At 43.9% G+C, this 23,808-nt stretch overlaps 1 protein-coding gene across 5 annotated transcripts in view; it reads right to left on the reverse strand.

The window, feature by feature from the left end:
• Window positions 1–23,808, reverse strand: part of HIVEP1 (HIVEP zinc finger 1) — a 204,361-nt gene that overhangs the window by 59,140 nt on the left and 121,413 nt on the right. For all 5 annotated transcript variants that reach the window (XM_059724426.1, XM_059724427.1, XM_019494867.2 and 2 more), the window contains one exon: window positions 19,184–19,237. In XM_059724426.1, coding sequence (XP_059580409.1) covers window positions 19,184–19,237 — 54 coding nt within the window. The remainder of the gene's footprint in view (window positions 1–19,183; window positions 19,238–23,808) is intronic.

Consider the following 23,808-nt stretch of genomic DNA (forward strand, 5'->3'; position numbering starts at 1 on the left):
ACTATACAAAGGATGCAAACAGATTGGAGAGAGTCCAGTGGAGGGCAACAAAAATGGTGAAGGGGCTAGGGCACTTGACTTATAAGGAAAGGCTGAGGGAACTGGGCTTATTTAGTCTGAAAAAAAGAAGAGTGAGAGGGGATTTAATATCAGCTTTCAACTACATGAAGGGTGGATCCAGAGAGGATGAAGCTAGACCAGTGCTTCCCAAACCTTTCCTCAGCATGACCCCATTTATGGCTCCATTTCCTCAGCATGGCCTCTCACTCCCAACCCACAGACCCCTACTCCCATGACCCATCTGTTGATGCTGCAACCCCATTTGGGGGTCACAACCCAAAGTTTGAGAACCACTGAGCTAGACTGTTCTCAGTAATGGCAGATGACAAAACAAGGAGCAAGGGTCTCAAGTTGCAGCAAGGGCAGTTTAGGTTGGAGATCAGGAAAAATTCTCTCACAAAACAAGGTAGTAAGTAAAGCACTGAAGCAGGTTAGGTGACCCAGAGATGTTGTGGAATCTCCATCCTTAGAGGTTTTTAAGACATGGCTAGACCTCCTGAGGTCCCTTCCAACCCTAACTTTCTATGGTTCTATAACTTTCTGTAAATATGTACTTAACTATACAATGTAGTTAACTATACTATAGTACTTAACTATGGGATCATAATACTTAACTCCTTACTACAAGTTGTGAAACTCAGTAAAGAAAAAGGCACCATATAAAAGTGCATATTAGCAGTGACAGTATTCATCTTACGCTTGCTAATTGCATGTCTTAATACTTGCACTAAAAAGGGAAGAAGGCCCTCAACAAGCTTGTTGTCATCTTTTTTACTTATTAAATACCTCTTTGTATATTCTTTTTTTACTTCTACTTTATTTGAAGTCATTCCATTAGAGGAATAGCGAGCTCCTCCAGGGTCCTGGGTGGGAAGGAAAGTAAGCAGAGCCTTACTTGCAGAAGCAGCTTTTGCTATAGCTGTGTGGGCTTGGGCTGTTGCAGTGGGAGGATAGGTTCCCTGTACACTGGCTGCACAGGGTTATACCTGCTTGTCTCCTATGGCCAAGCAGCCATTTTTGCCTGCCGTGGCAAAAATTAATGGGGCTGGGGGAAGAAGTGGGGCCATTCTAGCACCTTCCCCCAAGTCAACACATAGGGCTGATGCCCTACTTGCCCAGCCTCTCCCTACATTATGCTACTGAATTCTATTATATAATTGTGCTGATGTACTGCAATGTGTCATATCTTTATCTTGAAAAATATTTGCATTTATGTCATTATAATTATTCAAGGATCAACTTACCTATGTCAATGTTTCTAGCAGTAACAACACTAGTAAAGCTATCAGTCACAGAATGCCAGACATTTTTGAGCCCACCATAGTTTCCAACTTTCACAAGGTACACTTGCCAAGTACACATTCACACATTAACTTACAAAAACAAACAACATAAATAACATTGACATGAAAATAAAAAACAACTCACCCATTTCTCCCCATGTGAAGTCCATTTCCTTTCTCCTTTTACCCTTTCCCATGTAATCACAAGAAACTCATCTGTGGTCACACCAAAGTGATTCTATGATAACCCAGGGTGCAGACAGAAGTGACAATTTTTGCCTTATCCAGCCACAGAAAGCAGTTTATAGCTGTGACCAAACACAAGTCCACAGCGATAGACAACTTAAAAATGGCTGATCAGGTGAAAATCTGACCCCTCATTGCATAAGGTATTAAATGAAGAAGTTTCAAAATGTAGTGTCTTCTGTAACTTCTGTCTGCCAGCCAGACCCAGCCTGTAGCTGTTTTCATAATGGGAGGGGGGAAGGTAGTGGAGGGAATTCAATCTGGGGTTTTTTCAGACTGCCCCCAGGGTGGGGGCACAGGCTCCAATTCAATCACCCCACCCTTCAGCAGCAACTGGGGAGCCCCAAGAAGGAGTTCTCTTCGTTACCCTCCCCGCATTCCTTTCTGAAAACAGCAGCACTGGCAGAGAGCTGTGGCCATTGCAACAAGAGCCTGGCTGCAGGCTCCCAGCCCACAGCTAGATTCCCTTCCCCCTCGAACCATCAGTGAACTTCTGTTTGGTCTGGGGTAACATTGTAACTCAGAACCCTTTGCAGAAAATGTTCCAAGTTGCAGCTGGGAGCTGGCACTTCTGTCTGTACCCCCAGTCATTTCCCTAGTTAGCCAAATAGTTCTTGCAGAAACATCGTTATTCTGATTTCTTTGAAACATTTTTTTATATACATCTATCTTACAGTTATGCAGCAGTAGGCTACATGGACACCTGAAGCAGGTACAGTAGAAGCACTGCCAGTATGTGGTGCATCAAGTGTCTTTGGCTCTCCACTGGTTTGTTCCAGCTACTCTCTCTTTTTTTTCCCTACTCAACTTTCCCCCCTTTTCCTTGTTTTGATTTTTTTTGTTTACTGTTCTCGGTTACTCTGCTTCTCACACGTTGTTTCAATCTGTATCCTGCACTCCAAATAGGAGCAAACTGCCAATATCACTACACATTGATTCAGAGACCTGTAATCTGTCAGCTTTACTTTGCTCCTGGCACATAAAGAAGAGCAACAGAACACAGACAATGTGAAGAAGCAGAAATGAACTAAGTGAAATAATCAATGTACCAAGAAAAGAGATTTTTTTTTCTTTTTTAGCATTCACCTTCACCCATGAATTGCACAATGTCTGGGTAGAATGAACTCAATGGCTCTGTTTAAGAAATTCCCAGAATTGCCTGTCTCAAAGCCTATGCATTATCAGAGCTCCTACTCTCTTTTCTCCTAAGGAAAGCTGTAGGCCTTCATGAGAGAGAGAGCGAGAGAGAGAGAGAGACAGAGGGAAAGGAATAAAGAACAAACACAATGTATCTATTCTTCCCCTAATGCAACGCTATAAAACTCATTTTTTGGCTTCATTAATGTTAAGTGAACAGTTATCTTATAATTCAATGGACTGTAGAGGGTTTACTTTATGGTATCCCATTTATTCTAAAGGAACATTAAAAAATGCACCGTAGATATGCACACCCCAGGTTCCTAAATCTATACTTTTGTCATTCAAGCAACAGCAGGGACTCAATCTCTCTGGAAAACAGGTCTCTCCTAAGAAAGGCTCTACACATGAATTTAAAGTTCAGCTAAAAGCACAGAACTAAAAAAAGTGTGTCATGGTATCTTTATGTCTTATTCTTCAAAATTAATAAGTTTTCCAAAGGAATGCAGGTAGTCAAAAATGTGCAGATCTTTCAAAAGACTACCACCAAGGTCTTTTCTCAAATTAAAACTATGTTCCCTAAGGGCCTGGGTGTTTCTACATATTAAAAAATATTTTTTTCACTTGACATGTGATATCTACTTTATTAGAGAAGTGACATTTTTGTTTAAGGTGCTACAAGGAGGTTCAAAGTCATCCAGATTTTCCGCCCCCCCCCCTTTCCAAATTCTCTTCTCTCACACCAGCTGAAATGTGAGATAAATGAAAATTGTTGAAGTCACTTGGTTTCCAAGGCATCTTGTAAATACTACTGCAAAGAAAATAAAAGCCATTCTAAACCAAAGAGCAAGAACTAGGAAATATTTTAGGAGACTGGGAATCATGGGCTCATCATGACTAGCATAGTTTCATAGTTGGTACGGTCGGAAGGGACCTGAGATCATCTAGTCCAAACCCCTGCCATGGCAGGAAAGAGTACTGGGGTCAAACGACCACGGCCAGATGTTCGTCCAAACTTTTTTTAAAGATCCCCAGGGTAGGAGCCAGCACCACTCCTTTTAGAAGTTGGTTCCAGGTCCTAGCTGCCCTGACAGTGAAATAGCGCCTCCTAATGTCTAGCCTGAAACTACCCTCGGCCAGCTTGTGTCCGTTGTTTCTTGTAACTCCTGGGATTGCTTGGGGGAACAGGGACTCTCCCAATGGCTGCTGGTCTCCCTTGACTAGTTTGTAGACTGCCACTAGATCCCCTCCCAGCCTTCTCTTTTGGAGGCTGAACAGGTTCAGGTACCTCAGCCTCTCCTCGTAGGGCCTGCCCTCCTGACCCCGATCATGCGGGTGGCCCTCCTTTGGACCCTCTCCATATTGGCCACATCCCTCCTGAAGTGCGGCGCCCAGAACTGGACGCAGTACTCCAACTGCGGCTTGACCAGTGTCGCATAGAGGGGGAGGATCACCTCCTTAGACCTGCTTGAGATGCATTTGTGAATGCACGACAAGGTATGGTTGGCCTTCCTAACCGCATCCCCACTTTGTTGGCCTACATTCATTGTGGCATCAAGGATGACTCCAAGATCCCTTTTTGTCAACACTGACGAGAACGGAGTTCCCCAGCCTATAGGTGTGACACTGGTTCTTCCTCCCCAGGAGCATTACCCTTCACTTGTCAGTGTTGAACCTCATCCTGTTCTCATCGGCCCACCCCTGTAACCTGTCCAGATCTGCTTGCAGCCTGTTCCTTCCTACTAGTGTACCCACTTCATCCCACATCTTAGTGTCATCTGTGAATTTGAACACGGTCCTTTCTACCCCCTCGCCCAAGTCACTGATGAACATGTTGAATAGTGCGGGCCCAAGGACCGAACCCTGGGGAACCCCACTGCCCACATCCCTCCAGGTTGAATAAGACCCATCCACCACCACCCTCTGGGTGCGGCCCTCCAGCCAGTTAGTGACCCATCTGACCATGTAGGCATCAACACCACTGCCTCCTAGTTTCTTACTGAGAATGGGGTGAGAGACCGTGTCAAAGGCCTTCCTGAAGTCCAGAAAGACTATATCCACTGCGACACCTGCATCCAAGGTCTTGGTGACCTGGTCATAGAAGGCCACCAGGTTGGTTTGACAATGGACCCATGCTGGTTGCCCCTGAGCATAACCTCTCCTGCTGGCCCTTCCTGGACATGTAACAGGATAATTCTTTCGAAAAGCTTCTCCAGCACCAAGGTAAGACTCACGGGGCTATAGTTTTCTGGGTCCTCCTTCCTCCCTTTTTTGAAGACGGGGACCACATTGGCCCTTTTCCAGTCCTCTGGCACATTACCCGAGTGCCATGAGTGCTCGTAGAGCTGTGCCAGAGGTCCCACAATGACCCCTACTACTTCCTTCAGCACTCTGGGGTGGAGATCATCAAGACCTGCAGATTTAAATACATCTAGTCCCTCCAGAAGTTCCCTGACAAGATCCTCATTAACCCTAGGCCTGGGTGTGCCACCCACAGGGTCCTTGGGGGTGCCAGTGGGGGAGATATCCAGGTCCCTCCTCAGAAATACGAAGGCAAAGAAATTGTTGAATATGTCAGCTTTACCATCAGGTGAGATGACCAGATTTCCTAGCGTGTCCTGCAGAGGCCCCACGTTACCTGGCACCTTTTTTTGCCCCCCTCTGTATTTGAAAAAGGACTTCTTGTTGTCGTTGATCTGGGTTGCTAGTCCCAGCTCCATTTCCGCCTTGGCCTTTCTGACCGCCCCCCTACATTCCCAAGCTACCAAGGTATAGTCCTCTCTTGTGATGGTCTCTCCCTTCCAATGGGTGTACACCTCCTTTTTTGTTTGGAGACGTTCCCGGATGCTTTTGGTGAGCCATGGGGGCCTTTGTGCTCTCTTGCCCCCTTTGACTCGCGTAGGGATTACTTCCCTTTGAGCTTGGAGGATTGTCTCCTTAAGGAACAACCACTCCTCCTGGACACTCAACCCCCTCCTGCTCTGGGACCTCAGTGCTTCCCCCACTAGTTTTCTCACCTCATTAAAGTCTGCCCTCCTGAAGTCGAGGGCTGCTGCCTTGCTGGAGGCTTTCGCCACCTTGCGCATGTTGCCAGGAGGCTTAGGACTTATGTGCCTGGACAAGGGAGACGAGCTTGATGTCATTTATCTAGACTTCAAGAAGGCCTTTGACTTGGTCTCCCATGATGTCCTCACGGCCAAGCTGGGGAACTGTGGCCTCGACCATCTCATGGCCCAATAGGTGGGGAACTGGCTCCAGGGTTGGACCCAAAGGGTACTAGTTGATGGGAACAAGTCAACGTGGCGCAAGGTTACCAGTGGAGTCCCTCAGAGCTCAGTACTCAGGCCAGTACTCTTCAATATCTTCATTAATGACCTGGACTCGGGAGTCAGATATGAACTGGCAAAGTTCGCAGACAACACTAAACTATGGGGGAAGGCAGTCATGCTGGAGGACAGGCTGGGGATACAGGCCGACCTGGCAAAGTGGGTAGACCAAAATTTGATGGCATTCAACATAGAGAAATGCAGAGTACTCCACCTTGGGAGAAAAAACCAACATCATACTTATAGGCTCAGCAGTGCTACGCTCACTAGCACCGTGATCGAAAGGGACTTGACGGTCTTGATTGGCCACAAGATGAACATGAGCCCTCAATGCAATGCTATGGCTGATGGAGCAAACCAAACTCTGGCATGCATCTACCAATGCATCTCGAGCAAAACCAGGGACGTCATCCTCCTGCTTTACTTGGCCTTAGCAAGGCCACAGCTGGAGTACTACATCCAGTTTTGGGCCCCCCATTTCAGAAAGGACGTGGATAAGTTCAAGAGAATCCAGAGGACAGCCACCTGTATGATCAAAGGCCAAGAGAAAAAGCTTTATGAGGAGAGGCTGAGGGATATGGGACTCTTCAACCTGGCAAAGAGAAGGCTCAGGGGGGACTTGGTGACCGCCTATAAGTATATAAGGGGGGTGGCATCAGGATCTGGGAGAACAGTTGTTCACCAGGGCTCCCCAAGGGATAATGAGGTCTAATGGCCACAAACTTCTAGAAGGCCAATTCAGATTTGATATAACGAAAAACATCTTTACATTCCATGTGTCCAAGGTCTGGAACAGACTCCTACCAGAGGTGGTCCAAGCACCTACTCCGGACTCATTCAAAAGGCATTTGGACACTTATCTTGCTGGGATTATCTACATGGTCCGGTGGGTGGCCAATTGGCTAAAGGGTTGCAACCAGAGAGTCGTAGTGGATGGGTCGGTATCGACCTGGAAGGGTGTGGGCAGTGGGGTCCCGCAGGGCTCGGTCCTTGGACCGATACTCTTCAATATCTTCATCAGTGACTTGGACGAGGGAGTGAAGTGTACTCTGTCCAAGTTTGCAGATGACACAAAACTGTGGGGAGAAGTGGACATGCCGGAGGGCAGGGAGCAACTACAAGCAGACCTGGACAGGTTGGACATATGGGCAGAAAACAATAGAATGCAGTTCAACAAGAAGAAGTGCAAAGTGCTGCACCTAGGGAGGAAAAATGTCCAGCACACCTACTGCCTAGGAAATGACCTGCTTGGTGGAACGGAAGTGGAAAGGGATCTTGGAGTCCTAGTGGACTCCAAGATGAACATGAGTCGGCAGTGTGATGAAGCCATCAGAAAAGTTAATGGCGCTTTATCGTGCATCAGCAGATGCATGACGAACAGATCCAAGGAAGTGATACTTCCCCTCTATTGGGTGCTGGTCAGACCGCAGTTGGAATACTGTGTGCAGTTTTAGGCGCCACACTTCAAGAGGGATGTGGATAACCTGGAGAGGGTCCAGAGAAGGGCCACTCATATGGTTAAGGGCTTGCAGGCCAAGCCCTATGAGGAGAGACTGGGGCACCTGGACCTCTTCAGCCTCCGCAAGAGAAGGTTGAGAGGTGACCTTGTGGCTGCCTTTAAGTTCATCAAGGGGGCACAGAAAGGAATTGGTGAGTATTTATTCACCAAGGCACCCCCGGGGGTTACAAGAAATAATGGCCACAAGCTAGCAGAGAGCAGATTTACACTAGACATTAGGAAGAACTTCTTCACAGTTCGAGTGGCCAAGGTCTGGAACGGGCTCGCAAGGGAGGTGGTACTCTCCCCTACCCTGGGGGTCTTCAAGAGGAGGTTAGATAAGCGTCTAGCTGGGGTCACCTGAACCCAGCACTCTTTCCTGCCTATGCAGGGGGTCGGACTCGATGATCTATTGAGGTCCCTTCAAACCCTAGCATCTATGAATCCCTGCAGACTTCCTGCCTCTGGCAGGGGGGCTGGACTCGATGATCTCACAAAGTTCCTTCCAGACCCTAATGTCTACGAAATCTATCTATGAATTGCTACCCTAAAATTTAGGGCTACTAGAAGTTTCTTGCAATTGTTCAAGTGCAATGTAAACAATGGCCAAGAAACAAAAATAAACAACTAACATTTGATCACAAATGCAATCTTAAAGCCTCAACTGAGAAATTCTATTATCAACTGTTGAACAGGTATGCTATATAACATTGCATTACACATTTATTTTAAAACCCTCTACTTTCACATGAAAGTCTAAAGTGAAATGGAAGATTTTGTCCTAGAGAGAGCTTTTTTCCTTTTCCTTCTAACACGCAAGATACTGAATGAAATGTGACATTTGATACCAAGTGTAGTTTCTTAATATTGCACATAAAATAACAACACCAACAGTATCATTTGTAGGGTCACTGAACTTCAACTGCCCTTTTGAGAGCGAGAAAAAAGGTAACCTGTACTAGAAGGCAGCAACTGCTGCCTGGTTTCAGGCAGCAGTACAGAAATACTGTCTCTATACAATTTCCCAACTGTGAATTTTGAAGGAAAAAAAAGAAAATGAAAGGAACAAAAATGGTATCCAAGTTCCCTTTGTACATAATTATGTTTAGCCAAGAAGTCTCTTAGTCATAGTCTCTGGGTTTTTTTATGTTCTCCATTACATTCTTCCATTTGAAAAAGCTGGGCTCAATTAACATCCACTCTGCCTGGACTCATTAAGGAAAGGTGGGGAGTAACAAACAGTATAAGAATTAACAGCCATAATGTTAAATGGGAGCAATTTTAGCTCTAACTTATTTAAGCTCAATTTTAAATGGCTTCATGGCCTTAATGAGAGCAAAAGAAGTTAATTCAGTGGCATTCTAGCAGGTCCAGGCATCTGAATCAGCAGGGACATTAAATCCTGCGGGTGAAAAAGTGGTGCAAGTATATTCCTTTTTATAACAAAAAGAACTAGATACTACTCCCCATTAGTTCTGGATTGGTCCATGACTTTCCATAACTTTTAGGTTACTTTGACAGACCATAGCTAAGCCATGTCTCAATGCCTTGATGCAAAAGGAGCCTTTATATTTTCTTCTTGGTACTCTGTGTTTTATCTGCCATCTTTAAAATTTCCCTCACTTTTGGTCGAGGCCCAACTAAAAAGAACAGAAACCCTAAATCAGAAAAACATGCAAAAAGCATGAACAGACTTGGTAATCACCAGGGATCCTGGTTTTCTCTTTTTAAAAATCTCAAAGTCTCTGATAAAAGTCATTCGGGTAGATGTGATATCTTTTATTAGACCAACTAAATAGTTTGAAAAATTGTTCTTTGCAAGCTTTCGGGCACAAACACCCTTCTTCAGGCATAGACAGACTCTCTGGCATTCTTTGCCTATGCCTGAAGAAGGGTGTTTGTGCCCGAAAGCTTGCAAAGAACAATTTTTCCAACTATTTAGTTGGTCTAATAAGAGATATCACATCTACCCAAAGAACCTTGTCTGCAGATAAAAGTCACCAACTCTCTGATTTAGAAAACCCAAAAGTGTGTTTTTCCATGATTAAAATGAAACACCACTATATATATAAGTACCAGTTGAACACAATGATACATTTACAATTTTAAAGCAATTGGGAAGCCTACCAGTTCCTCAATACTTGTAAGAAGGTAAATTCTAAATATCTATACATTTTGGCATTTGATTTTAGTTTGTTTTATCAAAAAAATCAGAGCCCCCTCCCCCCCTTCTCTCACCAGGACACGGGTTCAACTGCAGCTATTCCTCCTGTTGCTTTGAGGTACTGAGCAGACTTGATATGCCTGCACCTTGCCTCTGCCCATGCCATTGTACCTCACTCCATACCCGCAGTTCACCTGGCCCTGCCAGTGCCCCTCACTCCCCACAGCCCCTCCCAAACCTGCTAGAGCCCTTCACTCCTGTCTCACTGCCCCCAAGCCCCAACCACCCTGTGTGTGGGAAAGGGGAGGTGTGGGCACAGGCGACACATGGGAAGGGCACATGCCCCCCCCCCCCAATTTCTGGGCCCACAGGGGGCACAGGGCTGCAACTGGGCCAGATCAGCTACAGGCAGGAGCTGCCTCCATGGCCCAGTGGGCGGGACCTGGCATTCAAGTGAGAGCCGTGCTGTCAAGCTGAGGTGTGGCAGCAGTGGTGCAGAGTTGGGCCCCCCTGCTGCTGCTGGGCAGGCAGGGGGCGCCTCACCTTGGTGGCCATGGCAGCGCTGCCTCCCACACCAGTGCCCCCACACTGAGTTGCAGAGGTGGCTCCTGCCTGGAGCTGGTCCAGCCTGGCTGCAGCCCCACACCCTGTTGTGGGCACAGAAATCTCAGGGAGCACATGTCCCCTTGCCGCGTCACCTTGTTTCCCCCACCCCCACAACACAGGGCCTGTGCCTCCTCCCATTACTTCAACTTATCCCCCCGGGCCTCCTTCCCCACAGACTTACCTTGACGGAGCTGCTCTCCACCACTCTCCCTGGCTGCAACGTGCATGTATATGTGCCTACATACATATAGCGCTCCCTGCCCCCTATGTCCTACTCCCGCCAGCCCCAAGCAGCTCCTTGCAAGCTGGAATTCTATCACCCTGGAACAGGAAACCTGTGGTTTCCCACGTTTCCCTCCATTTAAAGAAGAAAATGTGTTTTTCCACAAACAGAAAACCTGGATTCCTGGTAATCGCATGTAATTTGGAGCACAATGGAGGAGGCTAACAAAATCCCCAAATTATTCATTGCAGTTGCTTGCTTCTGCCAGTTCTTGTGGGATGTAACTGGCAATCCATTCATTTACTATACATATCTAAATATACATGCTGCTTAAAAAAAAAAAAAAAAGACCGGGATGGTGGAATTCTAGGAGATCAATTTGGTATACTAGTACCTGAAAAACATGTTTGTTCCGATCTCAGACAGAAATGCTTCACAAGTGATCTTTCCCATCTCTCCAGATTCCTACCCATTTCAACATAATACCTGCCCACCGAGGCCACATAAACAGATCGATGTGATGCACAATAGCTATGATTAAGATCATCCGCACATCCTCAAATCTGGTGTGTGAGATGCACAAAACCTATTTGGGATACATGTCATGGAACACAGACTGAAGTTTTGAAAGAATCTCTTTTCTTTTGCTGTCAGGACATTAGGGTCTGTTAACTTCTGCAGTGGCTCTTTGAAAATAATGCGATATATGCAGGCTACAATCCTACATTTGTTGCACTGTCATTCCAAAAGTTTTGCTATCGTTAACAAAAAAAAGTCAGAACCCCTATTACTCTAATATTGCATTAATGCTATAACAAAATGATCACAATAGCTGAAGAGAATATGTTAAATTTAAAATGGTAAATCTGTTGGTCTTCCTAATTGTCATAACAGTAGAAGCTCTTTCTATGTCTAGTCTAGTACCAGCAATGGATTCAGGAAGCAAATTTCAACTGCTAGTAATCTATACTAGATACATTTACCAACTCACTAAAGTAAGTTCTCTCCAGAAATAAAAACTTCAGACGTAGCCATATATTTGTCGTCTAGGCAGATAGTAAGGAGTTTGTTAAATCCAAAGTTAGAATCCCTGTTCTCCATTGTCATCCCCCCATCTACCCCACAATGGAGTTGGTAAGTCATTACTCCCCATTTCTAAGTTTCCCTAACTGTAAAATGTAAATAATAGGAATTATTCATCTACCTGACAAAGGGAAAAGCAGTGAAGTGAGAGGATCGGTGCTGTAAAGGCCTCATCCTGCCCTCACTTTAGTCATTGGAAATTTTCTCATAGATTTCAATGAGAGCAAGGATTAAACTAGGAACATCTTAGAAAAAAAAATAAAAGTCTATACATCATCATCATTATTATTAGAAGGAGCACACAAAAAGCTAACAAGTCTGTTTTTGGAATTTGACATTGTATAGCCAAAGGGGACTTCACGTAGTCTGCCACCCTGCAAAACTTTCACCCAGTAACTCCTACCTATAACCTATAAAACCTATAATCCCTATTTGCACTATAGCATATTTTAGAATGATATTTCATCTTTATTTACAGCCTTAGTTTGATGTATCCGAAATCACTTAAGTAAAAAGCTAGTTGTATAAATTATAACTATGTTCCAGGAACACAAACTCTATGAAACCAGATATTAAGAAAAGAAACACACAAAACATAGTTGTTAGGTTATAGTTTTGAAGTATTTAAAAAAAAAAAAAAAAAAGAGAACAACCACGTTAACTCAGGGCTTGGAACAATCTAGTTGCTAGTGCAAACTAAGAATACTCCAGGGCAAACAGAGACTTAAACCTAACTTTTTAAAGATTTCAAACATTTGTGTATAATAAAAACAAACATAGCCACAAATAAATAACATCTAGTCTTTACGCCTGTGAAGATAATCTCAAAGGGTGAGAGAAATATAAAGAAAGCATATGTCATTGTAATTATGTCCTCCTTTGAGAAGTAAAGGCAGAGTCTCCTGCAATATAAAGGGAAAGGAAGGCATTTTTGATTAATGCCATTGTTTCTGTGTCCAAAAGCAGCAAGTAGTAAAGAGGACTATCCATGCCTGATAAGAAAACAGAGCTCAGTGTCACCAACATACTACTAATAAAGAGGTTTTCAATTACAGTTTGATTTTACCCAGCGACTTGCATACACTGAACAAAAGAGGTGACAAGACTGACTACTGCAGAACCCCAGATACGGAAGTCCTTCTTAAGCACTTCACTAATTATTATCAACTACTTAGATTAATATCACCGCCCTATCCAGAAATGCTCAGTGGCTACAATAAATAACAAACAACCAACAAATAAGAAACATCCCAAATGACGTCCCAAAACTTGAAAACTCCACTGCTTCCCTGCCTATCATCCATAAGAGCAAACCCTTCAGCCAATCCTAAACATGCTTCCCAATGCAAATTCACATCTAGGTTTAAAACATTTCTTCTTACCACACCATCCTGCCATGCTCACCTACTCTTACTCCCTTGACTCAGATCCAGGCGAGATCCCCCCCTTGTCCCCTATCGTCCCTCCCATTCCCACACCCACCTCCAGTCAAACTGTAGCTGTCCCCAAACTGTACAACTCTCCCACCACCCATCCCTCCAAACAAATACAGCATTCAATTCAAAGCAACCATAGCAAGGAAGTAATAGCAAGATGCTCTTAGGAGAAACATCAAATGACACCTTTCCAGGGTGGTCTCCTGGCTCTGTAGGTCCTTTTTCCTCTGTTCAGGTAGCCAAGATGGTAACATTAGGGGTATCAAACTTGTTTGGTTGGAGGGAAAGATCCAGTCCACAAGGCTTCTTGTCAACCAAAAGATCCACATCTGGGTGGGAGGAAGGGTGGAAGCAGCATTAACCAGTGACTGGCATTACCCTTGCTGCTGCCATTGCCCACCGTATTGGTGGGGGAGTTAACACCAGGGATCCAGGTTTTCTGTTTCCCAAAGAAAAATGGAGTAAACCACAGATTTTACCTTTTACTGGAGGCAAACATGGATTTCTCATTTTACCAGAGAAACCCACATATTTTGCAGTTTTCAAAGAGCTCCCTGCAGGCTGGTAGAGTTGAGGCCCCCGTAGGGAGGGAGGGAGGGAGTTGGGCAGGGTTGGGGCTGCTGTCCAGCTGGGCAGTGCCTGAGGCTTGGGGCCACAATGTGCGGCCACAGAGCCCTGGTGGGGACTGGGATGGGGCCGGCTCCCTACCACTGCGCATGCTCCCAGATGGCATAGGGGACCTGTGCTCCTCAGATGTGTGTGGGGTGGGGGCATGAAGGCTATACTCTGCAGACTTGGGCAGGGGGGGCTGCTCCCTGCCACTGCATGCACTCCCAGGCAGAAAGGGGTGGCCCATGCCCCCCAGATCTGTGTGCAAGGTGGGGGCTGCACGCGGCTCGTGCTTCAGGCTTGTGCTTCTGGACCTGCTGCCCTCCTCCAGGGCCTCTGCAGCCCAGCATGTCGTACCTGCCATGGCAGGGAACAGCGGAGCCACACAGGAAGCTGCCTGCCGCTGCAAGTTCTGCACGCAACCCTGCACTGCTGCCCCTACTGCAGCCATGCAGGCAAGAGACACATCACTAGGGCAGCACAGAGCTTGCAGCAGATAGCTTCCTGCACTGCCGGGTTGCATATACTGGGCTGCGGAGGCCCTGGGGGAGGGCAGCAGGGCCAGAAGCACGAGCCTGAAGCACGAGCAGTGTGTAGCCCTCACCCTGCACACAGATCTGGGGCACATGGGCCACCCCTTCCCCCCCTGGGAGTGCATGCAGCGGCAGTAAGCAGCCCCCATGCCCAAGTCTGCAGAGTATAGCCTTCATGCCCCCTCCCCACACACATCTGGAGAGCACAGGTCCCTGATGCCCCCTGGGAGCATGCACAGTGGTGAGGAGTCGGCCCCACCCCCTGGATGAACCACCTGCTGCCCCATCCCCGCCAGGACTCTGTGGCCGCACATTGTGGCCCCAAGCCCCAGGCACTGCCCAGCTGGCCCCAACCCAGTGGGCAGCCCCAACCCCATGTACATATCTGGGGGGCATGGGTCCCCCCTCCCCCTGGCGTGCACACGGCAGTGGGGATCAGCCCCTATCCAAGCCTGCAGCAGGCAGGTGGGGGGAGGGGGGGGGAGTCAGGCTCTGCTCTGTTGCAGCATCTGTTGCCTCCTGCCAGGGGCAAGGGGCTGTGGTCCTGGGTCCTTGGCCCCATAGCCCTGGCATCTGGGAGCCCCCTCCAACAGGACTGGGGTAGTAGGGTCTGTGGGTGAGGGATGAGGGGCACTTTCATTTTAATTACGGATTTTGGGGGTTTTATGAGAGAATTTGCGATTTTTTTTATCAGGGAAAACCAGGATCCCACAGCAACTGCCACTGTTCACCTGCTTCCACTGAAACGCATCCCCAGGGGGATCTCAACGTACACATTCACCAATAGAGTAAACAGCACCCAGCGAGTTAACACCACTGCTCAACCTAGAAATTCTGCAAAAGGTGGACAGTGGCAGTGCTAATTCCCTGGGCACTAACAGATTTTGTAACCCTGCAGGCTGGATCTGGAGATAGATCTTTCCAGGCCTCAAGAAGCCCCATAGGATGGATGACTCATCTTGGTGGACTGGATCTGGCCTGGGGGTTGTAACATGTTTAACAACCTATGTTATATTAGTATGAACCAATGGTCTCATCTCCTCCTAAAGAATTTTACTTTTCTGTTTTTAATGTTCTATTTTAGGAAAGATACATCAAGCTGAGGACACCTTACTGTCACAACCCAAAGTTGTGGTTTTTGTTTGTGTGTGCTTCGGCACCGCTAAATTATTTTTCCCGCCAAATTATAGTTTCTTTGCATGGCGGAATTCTCTGCTGTGGAGGGGAGCTCCGGATGCAAAAGGCTTTCCTGCCGTTTTGTAGCTTCTTTGTAGGGTGCATTTCTTTGCTGCATACTAGTGATGCACGTTGCAAAGGAGTTCCCGCCATTTGTATTTAGATTTGCGCCACATTATTGGCCGGTTCTAAATGTAGGCACACGTGGTGGCTAGCTATTGGCTTGCTAGCCGTACAAAAGGCTTGGGTAGCTTCCGCCCAAGTCGGAGAGAGAGGAAAACTGGAGGACTTTACGAACTCCAGGAGGAGGAGACTTCACGCTGTGTGAAGGTCTCTAAGCGACGTGGACCATTGCGGACCCAACGTGCCTCTCTTAAGCAGGCAATAGAGGCTTAATAACCGAACCCACAGAGCTTTAACAACTCCGGAGGGGGGAACAAAAGACCGAACCGCCTCTAGACTCTCCCCGTCGCCGAGCGCAATCCTAGACGTATCCCTTTCCTGTAAACCCAATTTTTGAACCCACGGAGCTTAAACAACTCTGGGGCCTGGGAACCGGATGGCCAAAGGAGCTTCGACAACTCCGTGGGAAAGAACTGCCGAACCCGCGGAGCCTAAACAACTCCGTGGGAAAGAATTTGTCGTAGTCCTCCAACGAGGATTTAAGCGGAGCTACACCTGGAAAGCTGTCCAGCATACACCACTACCATCTTTGGGTGTAAGTAAATAATCTTTTGATCAACCACTACGCGTTTGTGACTAATTCTAGCTCGCCACCGGTTTTCTCCGACCCCGTGTGCCCAGGCTACTGGCCACAGCCCGCGTGTGCAAAGATGGGCTGCGGATCGCCCCCCCCGACTCGCACTTGGCGGCGGGATCGGGGCCCGGCCCGCACACTTACATGATAATCTGCCAGAAGAAGCAGACAAGACAACTGACTATAGTACACTGTACATGAGCTGCATGAATTCAAGAGCACATGTTAAACCTGCCTCACAAGTGTCTCTCTCTCTCTCTATCACGTTTCTAATGCATAGATTTCTAACATATCACAATTTACCATTTTGCTCTATAGTTGATCCATGCCTTCATACTACTGGTGTAAGATGCACAGAATGGGACCCTAAGAACTTCAGCCATATCCTCTTCAACATCTAGCTTTACAATATTTAAATATGATTTTCTTCAGAATTAGCTAAGCCAAATACATAATGGTGAAAATGATTTTTGGATACGTCAAGAGTATCTGTACTCAGCACAAGTTCCATCTTACTGGTGATTAACAACAACTCTGTACTACTCTAATGTCAATTTTAAAAGCATTTTACAAACATTAAATGATTAATGTTTAAGGCTCATAACATCATCCTACAAAGTAAGTACGATAATTATTTCCGTTTTATGGAAGAGGCACAATAGCCAAACAACTTATCCAAGGACACAGAAAATATTCATGATAAAATGCATAACAGAGCTTAGATCTCCTGACTGAAAATCCTGTGATTCTATGACAATACCAACCTTTTTCTTCTGTTGCACCAGAGTTCATTCAGTTTACTGAATAAACGAATATGCTTTGTATCTTGTATGGGAGATATCTGTAAATTAAATCTTAGTTTTCAAGCCACAGCATTATACTAAATACATAAATCTCTATAGCTAGTAAAATCTGTCTATAAATATTTTTCCTATGCATTTTATAAAAGCCTATCAATTTTCTCATATTTTGACTACTTTATACAGTAAATGTAAAGGTAAAGTATATACAAGTAAACACAAGATCTGTACTTCTTTTGTGGCCAATTAAATTTCCCATACACACACAATTATCATTTACAAACCTGATCAGTGTAGCATTCCAGTTAGTTAAAAAAACGGTATGACTATGTTAACAAAACATTTGCTCCTATTAAATTTAGAACATAATTTACAGCATCACCGAACAGTAGTTAACATGCATACAAATTAGTGGAATTTTTAATGGATTTAAATGCAAACGACACTGATTTAAAGAATCTCAAAACTGAATACCCAAGGTACAAAAAGACTGAATGAAAGAAAGAATATAGTCATATTTTAGGTGACTGTGCATACTCTTTATAACCTTTCGTATAATTATATGAAAGCTTTCCCATTTTAAACTGCTTTTTTCATTTCTACATAGTTATTTTCTTCTTTTTAAATATGTATGTATTTGAATACTTTAATCAATAAACTCACTTAATTCTCTCATGCTACAAGTGATCTGCTTAACATCAGAAATTTACAGAAATAAGAATTTTAAAAGAAATACATATGTAAGGTATTTTTAATCTGATACTTTATAAAAAAACTGTAAGGAATGACTTTATTCCTTTAGTAATTTCCAGTCATTTCCAGCTGCAGTTCCACCAGCTGGAATGATCTGTGTACAAGCATGCAAAGTTTTATGACTATTTAAAAAAATGACTGATACAGTTGACATCTCCGCAGCATTGGATAAGGTTGATGTAGTAATTGACTGGGGTGCAAATGTCTGAATGGACACTTCACACATTCCCAATAGACAGTATCCGCTGTGGTGCTCTCTGGCATCCCAGTGTTTACTGCTTGCAACCTTCTCCCAACTTTCACAGGGAGACATATTGTAATCCTGTTACATCTCCAAGGCTGACAACAACCCTCCCTGCTCCCCCCAGTAAGACCTGACTTCTCACATTTTATTTTCACTTGAAAATACAAAGGGGCCTGTCATCTGCTGTGGTATAATATGCCAAAACTGGGTAAAGTGTGGTAGAAAATCTGATTTGTTGATATGAAAAGGTCTCTGAATTTGCAAACGATATTCAAATACAATACTTTAGGCTGCAGCTTTCATTGTTACTCATTAACACATCTCTATTGTCTATTTGTTCTATTCATAAAATATGGTGAAATGTCATGGACTTGATTACAACTAAAAAAATTTGCATTCAGCTACTCTTATGATGATTCTCCCTTTCTCATCATACCAAAAGCCCCATGGCCCAGCTAAAAGAGCAGTGGCCTGGGACCAAGGGAAGACTGAGTTATATTCTCTTTTTTGCTCCCAACTGTCCGCTGCAAATGTTACTGAATCTGCCAAACTCCACCAGCAGGATGCTGACAGACAGTCTTCAAAGTACAGACAGGGTACAATAAAAAAGTCTGCAACTAAAAGACCTATAAAAAGTTACAAAACTCATTATGTCAAAAATAATCAACTCTGTTTCCAGACAACAGCATCCAAGATCAAGCTGTCCACCATCTCCAGCAGGTCAGAAGTATGGCAGTTAGAACTCAGCATCAAGAAGGAGAAATATACCTTTGCAATTATAATGCAAAGTATTAAAATCCTATGCTATTCCAGTTAGCTTTGCAATATGACTGTTACTAACTGCTTTCTAGGTTCTGCTGCACAAATTTCATCCGTCACAGGTCATCTATTTCTTAAAAATAAACTGATGATAAATATCCTCTTGCCATCTATTAGAACCTATCAGATATTGCTATTCATAGACAAAAGATAATTATTAACAGCCATCTAATCCACATCACAGACTGCTAGTACAGTTCAGTTAAGCACTTATGCACACACTAACATTTATCTACCCCAGTATTTTCATCAAAGTCAAAGGGACTGTTAACATGGACTGTTGGCAAGACTGGGGGCACTATGGATCACAGCATCTGCTCTGCACATGTACATTTTCTGGGCCTGATCCAAAGCTTAGCAAAGTCTTTTCACTGACTTCAGAAAGATTTGGATTAACGGCTCTGTTTCCAGCAAGTCTCTTTTTTTTTACCTTTTTGTTGGTCTTCTGTCCCATTAAGTTCTTTTTGTGCTTCTTCAATTTTATCTGTAAGAAAAAAAAATCACCAAATTAAGAGATAAAATAATCAAAGCTACAAAAAGTCAATTCTTGAAAATATCAACTTATTATTAATATTTATTAACTTTCTTGACTAAGTTATGGGTAATGTATTATTCAATGTAAATAAACACATTGTATAAATTATGTAATGCATTAATAGTAATAGTGCCCCATAAAATTTTACCATGTTTTACCAGCAACTAAATCTGTTAAATTGCTACTGACAGGTTAAAATACACAGAATAAGAGCTAAAAGAATAAAAGCATTGCCATGGGATTTACAGTTGATAAGAAACCCACAGCATTTTCACATCATCAGTATTAACTCACATAGCTCAGAGGACTATATACAAGGCTGTTAATAAGCATTATGAATGCACAGAAAAATTTTTAACGCATTCAAAAATGAAAACAGACTACTAAAATAGCTAGTAAGCATTATAGGAATATAAACAATACACCAGATTTGTTTTTCTAGTAATACCTGACGTATTCAAAAAAAAAAAAGGGAGCTCAATTGCCTTGTTAATGTAAAAAAAAATCAACCGGGGTGGAAAAAGTGTTGGGTTTGTCCAACTGTGGAACTGGCCTATATAATCCACAGATCCAAGAGGACCAGCAGGAAGGCCATCTGTGCACAGCCCTAAGTGTGGAGGTTTGCTGTTCCCTCGGCAACCCATCCCTACCAAGAGATCCAATGGAGAGTGATTTGTTCTTCAGTTGACAGCAACATCAGGAAACTTTGCTTAGGAAATGAGAGGGAGAGAATGTGAGCAAAAGAGTGAGTGTAGAGGGGTACTTATAACTAAGTAGTACAATCTTGAGAAAGAAAATGAGAGTATGTTGGGGGGATGGAGGGGTAGATTTATAGGAAAGTAGTACAATCATGGAATATATTTCTTATTGTACTATTCTCCTGCCCACTTAACAGATCCCTAGTTAGGAAGAGTCCTCTGCATGATCTGTGGGAAGAGAGTTGGTCGTGGGAAATACTGCCACAATCTAGCCCCTAGTGACTCTTTCTGTGACAGACTTTGCCCTTCCTATCAAGTCAATATCACAAGCAATAAAAATATGCTATACTTTGACTTCTCAAATCATGACTATATTTATCAATAAATAATAATAAAAAACCCCACCTTCAGATTTTCTCTACTTTCTGAAAATTTTCAGCCAAATTAAAAGGAAGGGAGCCTAGAAAGTAATACTTTCGAGCAGGTTTGGACATTAAGTACTAATCAGTTTGTCTGAACTTGTATTTTTAACTTCCAAAACAAATGAGATATAATATTCTACCATATTCCCTTTGCACATTAAAATCTAATCCTTCAAACCTTTATGCTTGTAAATAACTTCACTTCTGTAAACAGTCCCATGACATATCAGGATTCATGTTCATGGGACTCACCCAAAGCTTATTTGCTACAAAAAAGCTTTAAAAAAAAAAAAAGTCTACAGATGGCATCTTACAGGGCAAACTTCTGTCCCCCTTCAGGTTGGTGGAATTGTATAATTAATTTCAAAGAGAAAAGGTTCTGCCTCTAAGTCTGCAATGCATGATTTTTTTCACCTTACTGGCTATTAGTTGCTACTACAAATGCTATCAAACAAAAAGCAAGAGATTGCACGTATCCATTTTACATAAAGTATTCTCACAGATTTGGGGAAAAATGTTACTCTGTTATACATAAAGGACTGCTGGCTCAAAAGCATATGAACTTCTAGTAATGCATACAGAGTGCCTGATCCTGGGAGGTGCAGCTGAGGGTCTAACAGCAGCTTTCAGAATCAGGCCTCAGTGATGAATCTGTTGTAAATAAATAAATAAATAAATAAATGCAGCATTAAGGGATTGTTTACTTACCTACTCATTCCAACTAACTTTATAAAATAAATTTATATCTCTCTTTCTCTTCTAGGAGTCAGATGAAAAGTATATTTTTCCCTGGGAAAAGGGCTGTCAAAGATAATTATAAACAAAAAATAAAACTAGAAAGCATAAAAGGTGCAGTTTTTAGATGCACGCACCACCAGTGCTTTCGCTAGAGAGACTAAGAAAATGAATTTGACAATCTTACACCAGGGTGGCATCTTCTCAGCAGCTGTGGGGTGCACATTGCATGGGCTACAACAGCTGGGGCTGCACACCGAGGTGACTCTGGGCTCCTTCGACTTCATACCACACACGTGGGCAGTTGCGCCCCCACCCCACTGCGCTGTGCACAACTGAATCATACATGAGCAGATCGGTAATCCCCCACCTGCAACCCCTGCACAGCACCATGTCCCGCCTCACCTGCAACTTCTTATGGGCTCTCCTTGGGGGCCTCTGGGTTGCTGATTCACCCACCACCATGGATTGCATTGTGCTACCCTGACCCCTGGAGCTAGCTTGCTCCTACAACCAACCATATGTTGAGGGCAAGCGAAACTCAGAGCCATCCAAACCCCAAGCCTGAGGACTTGGGCCTGCATGTAGGATGCCTGCCAAAGGATTTTGAAGCATCTGAAGCCTCAGGCAGGAATAGAGAATGCTTGCTGGTAGTAAGGCCACACACACTTCTTGAATGAATCACAAATTTGGAATTGATTTGACTTAGAACACGAAAAATTTTCTTTAAAAAACAAAACCCCCAAACCCCCTGACTCCCAGAACTGAGTCAAACAGGAGAAGCTGAGTAGGGCTGTGCAAAACGGCACCGTTCCTTTTTGATGGAACAGCGTTTCATTTTGATTTGAAACTGCTGTTCCATTTTGTTTTGTCGAAACAGTTTCACTGTTGACGCTGGTTCAACATTTCGCCCACAGGCTATAATGGAGAAGCTCAAAACAGCCTATAATTTTGTCACTTCTGGCCTGATTTGGGTGAAACTTTGCAGGAATGGCAGCCCCTTCTGAAAGCACGAAGCCTGCCAAGGTTCAGGGAGATAGGTGCAGGGGTTTCAGGGAAACTGCATCTCAAACTCTTGAAAGCAAAACTCATGTCACATGTACGTGTTAAGCCACAGGGGGGTCAAAACTGCAGGCTTGCTAGCCCCTGCTGAGGCCACGAAGCCTGCCAGCTTTCAAGGAGATCAGTGCAGGGCCTTCTGGGTTCTGGGGCCTTGCACCTCTGGCTGATGACAGGCAAAACTCATGACATGGGTGGGTGACACTGTGTGTGTATTAAGGTGCGCCTTCACTCAACTGGCACCAAGGCAGGAAGCAGGGCAGTTCAAACAATGCTGCCTTTTATGCAGTTTTTCCATCCCTTCCCCAGAGCACTGGGATTGGAAGGGACCTCAGGGAAGGATGACTGTGTAGCTGGACAGTGACTATCAATAATGAGAGCAGTCCTTCCCCGCTCCCTCTCTTTCCTTTAGTTCCTGTTTCCCTGCAGGCAAGCCCACCTTGAGCTTCAAAACTCAGAATGTTTCGAAAATTTCAAAACGTTTTGACTTGCCTCGTTTTGTTTTGAGGCTGTTTCAAAGCTCTCTGTTTTGTTTCGATTTTGCTGTTTTGAGCTTGAAATGAGTCAAAACAGCATTGAAACAAAACTGCCAGAGAAATTTCACAAAGCCCTACTGAGCAGACAGGTGGAGCCCCAAGACCCTGGCTACTGGTATTGCCAGAGCACAGGGCAGAGGCAGCCAGATGAGAGTCCGGGGTTGCATGTGAACTCCTCAAAGGTTGCTATTTGCAGAGCCATTTTTAAAAGTCCATATCTTTTAAAACTTACTTAACAGTTGATGAACTTTAATAGTTCATTATGTTGTATGTTAGAGGATTTAACTGACAGTATATATTCAAAGCGAAACGGCAAGTGAGCATTGTTTCTATTCTTCTAGTCCTAGGTGGTAATCCAGGTAAGCTCTAGTTTGCTAAGAAACAATAAGATGGTATTTCACAGTTTAAAAATGTAGGTGGAATATCTACCTTGTTTCCCCTAAGGTTTTGAAATACACAAAACTCGTAAGACACGACATTTATCATCTCTTCAGAGGCTTTAAAAGGTAATGTAAATTTTTATTTAATTACACTAATGTCTGAAGTTTTATCACTTACGGAATTTTAAGTGTTAGCATATTTCATGTACAAGTGACATAAAATTCAAATATTTAATTTAGAATCACATTTTAGAAAAAATGTATGTAAATGTTTTAGATGTGTTCTACATTAGATCACTAGGAAAATTAACAATACATGTTTTGATTTCTGGTGTATTTTGTTTTCCTAAATTCAAAAAAACTGTAACAAGGGTCCATCAGAAATTCCTAAACAAGCACAGTCTATAACCATAAACAATGAAAAACAGATTATGGAAATAATAATTATGTAAATATACACACTAGGTATGAAGCCAGGCAATGTCTCACTTCCTGAAAGTCCTATATTCCTCAATAAATTATGTGCTGTTGCATACATGCCTATGCAACATGTGCATGAATACACACCAGCTTGTATATGAATATATACAAGCTTCCTATACTAAACACAAAAAAATTTCAGTATTGGTAATAATAACAAGAAGCACCACTGTGAATTATTCAACAAAGTGAGCAAACAATTGCACAGCA

Source organism: Alligator mississippiensis, chromosome 3 (assembly GCF_030867095.1).
Source record: "Alligator mississippiensis isolate rAllMis1 chromosome 3, rAllMis1, whole genome shotgun sequence".
Taxonomy (NCBI): Eukaryota; Metazoa; Chordata; order Crocodylia; family Alligatoridae; genus Alligator; species Alligator mississippiensis.